Source organism: Electrona antarctica (genome assembly GCF_951216825.1).
Source record: "Electrona antarctica genome assembly, chromosome: 2".
Lineage (NCBI taxonomy): Eukaryota > Metazoa > Chordata > Actinopteri > Myctophiformes > Myctophidae > Electrona > Electrona antarctica.
The window spans coordinates 940,421-944,920 of record NC_136807.1 but is presented as its reverse complement, the minus strand read 5'-3'; the positions used below and the strand labels follow the sequence as shown (position 1 = coordinate 944,920).

General features: G+C 42.6%; 1 protein-coding gene across 1 annotated transcript in view; it reads left to right on the top strand.

Moving 5' to 3' along the window:
• Window positions 1–1,562: 1,562 nt before the first annotated feature.
• The window catches only part of LOC306916674 (phosphatidylinositol 4,5-bisphosphate 3-kinase catalytic subunit gamma isoform-like), a 4,513-nt gene continuing 1,575 nt past the window's right edge, over window positions 1,563–4,500 (top strand). Inside the window, exons 1-3 of the mRNA XM_079494662.1 lie at window positions 1,563–1,650; window positions 2,554–2,684; window positions 3,419–3,530. Coding sequence (XP_079350788.1) covers window positions 1,572–1,650; window positions 2,554–2,684; window positions 3,419–3,530 — 322 coding nt within the window. The 5' untranslated portion in view covers window positions 1,563–1,571. The remainder of the gene's footprint in view (window positions 1,651–2,553; window positions 2,685–3,418; window positions 3,531–4,500) is intronic.

Here is a 4,500-nt window from a genome sequence, read left to right as displayed (position 1 = left end):
TGTGACCAACGATATGATATGATAACGATATGATATGTTATGCCTGGTGGGTTGTGACCAACGATATGATATGATAACGATATGATATGTTATGCCTGGTGGGTTGTGACCAACGATATGATATGATAACGATATGATATGTTATGCCTGGTGGGTTGTGACCAACGATATGATATGATAACGATATGATATGTTATGCCTGGTGGGTTGTGACCAACGATATGATATGATAACGATATGATATGTTATGCCTGGTGGGTTGTGACCAACGATATGATATGTTATGCCTGGTGGGTTGTGACCAACGGTCGCTTCTTTTGTTATTGTTTTGCTTTTGGCTCCCTTGTCTGTATGGCCTCAATCACACTATTGAGACGGCTGTCTTGTCCGTGTTTAATGGCCGCCCCAATGCATTTCCAATGGAAGTCACATGGTTTGACAAAACATGTTTGTTTGATGGCTGTGTTGTGCCCCCCCTTCCCCCGCATCAAACAATAATGTTTGGTCAAACCATGTGACTTCCATTGGAAATGCATTTGTCTTGTCCATTAAACACGGACAAGACAAATGTTTTTTAGGTGTGATCGAGGACTATCTGTAGCCCTTGTATTATTTGTCTTGTCTTGTCTGCGTTTGTTTGTGTTTGTCTTGTACGGGTCTGTATGTTTTTTTTCCTTCTTTCTTTTTAAAACAAAACAAAAAATCCTATTATATTTTACTGACTCATTAGTTTTACGAGTTACAGTAAATATCGATTTTGTTTCCTCTGTCTTGTCATGAACTGGCTCACATCATGACAAAAAGGGAGACGACACACAGGATTAAACTTAACATTATTTGAATTATAACAAAAAAAAAAGGCATAAATGGTGCAAAATGTATGAGGTGTGAATGGTCAGTGACATCAGTAGTGTAAATGTATGAGGTGTGAATGGTCAGTGACATCAGTAGTGTAAAGTGTGTGGCTGTGTGAACATGGACTGTATGTGCGAGTGCAGAAAGCAACTGAACTGAAACTACTTCAAAACCAAACAGGCAGTGTGACCTGTGCAGGAGAGAGAGAGAGAGAGAATGGCCTCGGCCAGTCGGCCAACCTGCTTTTATACCCAAGGGGATAATTGGGACCAGGTGTGTCAATCACCAAGACACACCTCAGCAGGCTGGCCCTCTCCTCCTACACAGGGACAGAGAACAACTGTGATTTACATGTGTTTGTCTTGTTAGAAAATAGAAAATAAATCCACATTTTATTTAAAAAAATACTTAGTTTTAGTTTAGTAGGCTATTCGTTTTTTTTTTAATTCTATGCACAATTATGCATGGGTGAAAAGTATTGTGTAATATAAATAAAATAAAATAAACTAGAAATGCACTCTGTCAAGGAGCCAACTTGTAGGTCATGTATGGCCTACTCTGCTTGCGCAAGTTATTTTGATAGTTTTAGATAATTACAATAGCCTTGCCTATACTAGTGACTGCATGGGTGAATATGGTACAGTAGGGCGGTTGGTTGACATTGTTGGTAACCATGGAAACTCTGGTCAAATCTCACTGATCAGACGCTGGTGGTGATGGACTCCATTTGGCAGGAGAGATCCCTGGACCTGTGTCTGGTTCCCTATGGCTGCATCGCCACAGGACAGAACGTAGGTAGGTACACCAACGGACCTTTAGTAGCCTAAACGTTGTCCTTTACCTTTTTTACCAGATATTATCTATTCTAACCTGACTCCACCAGATGGTGGCAGTATTGAGTTCTCACAGTTCCCTCCTCCTGCCTGCATCTGGTCTCTCGTCTCAAGCAGAAACGATGAACCGGAAGCACCGGGACAAAAATCTGATATCTCCATAATCATTTCGAGTTGTAGTCCTGTTAGGTTGTGTTTACATTAGAGTTGTAGTCTTGTTAGGTTGTGTTTACATTAGAGTTGTAGTCTTGTTAGGTTGTGTTTACATTTGCGCCGTGGCACAGCTTCAATACGTCATCAGTCTCGCGTTGATCCTGCCTCTAGCGGCCGCATATCGCTCCGATCAGATTTACATCATCTCTGCCCGAGAGACCAGATGGGAGCAGGAGGAGGAACTCACTGCTGCCACCAGCTGGCGGAGTCAGAGATTATCCCCCTCCAGATGAAATCAGTTTGCCAGTACAGTACATATACAGTATCAAATCCAAAGACAAAACAAGATGAGTCTAATAATGATTTATACAGTAGCTCCCATGTGGATCTCACACTTCATGTAGCCAGGTATGTCTATATGACATATCTATGACCTATGACTGCACATTTGGGAAAGGTTTCAGCCCAGATATAGAGCCCAGTTGCCTTCCATTATAAAATGTATAAGTTATGTGAAAAGAGTTCTCAAGATTTGCTCCACACACGCGCACGCACGCACAAACACACGAATGGACACACGCACACTTTGACTGTTTGTTTAAAACATTGTTAAACAATCTACTGTATAAATTATGTGTATACTAATACAATTCCAATATGTACACAAATATCTTTAAATACGGGCTTAATAATGAAGCATCCTATTCAACAGGTATGATAGAGATTGTAAGAAATGCGGTGACCATCGCTACAGTCCAGACCACCCAGGGAGCACGCAACGGAGCTTTTGCGGAAGATGCTTTGTTTGAGTGGCTTAAGAACAAATGCCCATTTCAGGAAATTGTAAGTATAATAGATCCATGAGTATAATAGACCCCCAAATTGACACTAATTAGCCCGCGGACCCCCATTTGAAAACATATGTCAGGGACCCCCCATAAGAGAAGATTTTTACGGCTCTAGCATCGGCTCTAAGAGTATCTCCCCGCTGGTTGTGGTGCATGGGCCAGTCTGGGCCAAATTCCCGCGAAAATGTCCGGGCCAAATGTTTGTCTCAGTCCAGCCCTGTGATATATTATAACCCTATGCCTGGTATGGGGCATGTGTTGGACCATGGCACCACGTACACTGAGGAGCTTTGTTCATTTGCTTACAGCACTGCCTGTGTCTTAGACCTGAGGACGATTCTACAAATGCCTTCTAAATCCTGACAGTTTTCTGAAAAACCCTGTGTTTCTATGTCAATGGTTCTCAAACTATTTAATGTCAAGGATCCCAGAAATTATATGTAATTGGCCGCCGACCCCCATCTGAAAATATGTTGTTCCAGGGACCCCCCCCCCCCTAGAAGCAAAGATTTGAATTAAAAAACGTTCGCTCTGAAAGAATATACATTCAAAGATTTGCACCACATTTTCACGACTTTTCAAAAATAGCAGATCTACAAGCTCGTAGCGCGGCACTCGGTGCCGCGCTACGAGCTTGTAGATCTGCTATTTTTGCAATAGCAAAAATATAACATAATGCTTAAAACACCAAAAGGGGTTCCCGTCCTGAATGGATGAATTTGCTTGCAGCACTGCCATTCCTTGGAGAGGTTTGTGAACTCCTGTGCTGGCTACTGTGTGGCCACGTACGTGCTCGGGATAGGAGACCGCCACAATGACAACATCATGATCACAGACCAAGGTATGCAACATTATTGTATGTAGTCAGTCTATACACAGTGTTACATTATAACCATTTAAACCAGTGGTTTTCAACCCTTTTCATATCAAGGCCCATTATTATATTCGGTATTTGAGCCACGGAACCACCATTTGATGAGATTTAGCCTCGGAGACCCCAAACTAAGGGATATTTTGTTATCGTTGGATAACGTTTTTGCACAATTCCATGCTGTATTGATGTTGGGAGTCTGGGAGGAGTTACAGGTAGGTAAATAACAATTATTGTGTAGACTTGTGTAGACTAAATAAGTATATTGTGGCTCAAGAGGTAGAGCAGGTCGTCCAATGATCCATGGGTCGGCGGTTCGAATCCCGGCTCCTCCTGGCTACATGTCGAAGTGTCCTTGGGCAAGACACTGAACCCCAAATTGCTCCCGATGTGCTGGTTGGTACCTTGCATGGCTTCCGCCGCAATCGGTGTATGAATGTGTGTGTGAATGGGTGAATGAAATGCACAATCTATGCAAAGCGCCTTGGATAAAGGCACTATATAAATGCACCATTATAATGCAGATGTACAGTATAACAATAATTTAACTCTTGAGAATGTAAAAAGGAAACCAAACGGACCCTAAAGATCTATAAGGTTCCATTTGGTTACCAACTTTCCATCATTTAGCTGGGGACTCTATGTGCTGCTTTCAATGGCCTGTATCTCCAAATCGGTGCAATGAATGTCGTTTCTGGTTAAAACAAGGTTTTTCAACGGCCGACGGCAGCAGGCGCTGTGATACTCGCGGTCGGGTTTTTTCTGCACCGGGCGAGAGAACAACAACCAACCGGTCAAGACACCACACACAGCATTACGTCATCGTAACATCCGGTTACGGATATTTGGAACAAATGAGGTTTCCGAAGTCCATACATGAATGTTGCAGCAATGTGATTTAGACCAGGGGTTCTCAACGTTTTTGGCCGGGGACCCCCAG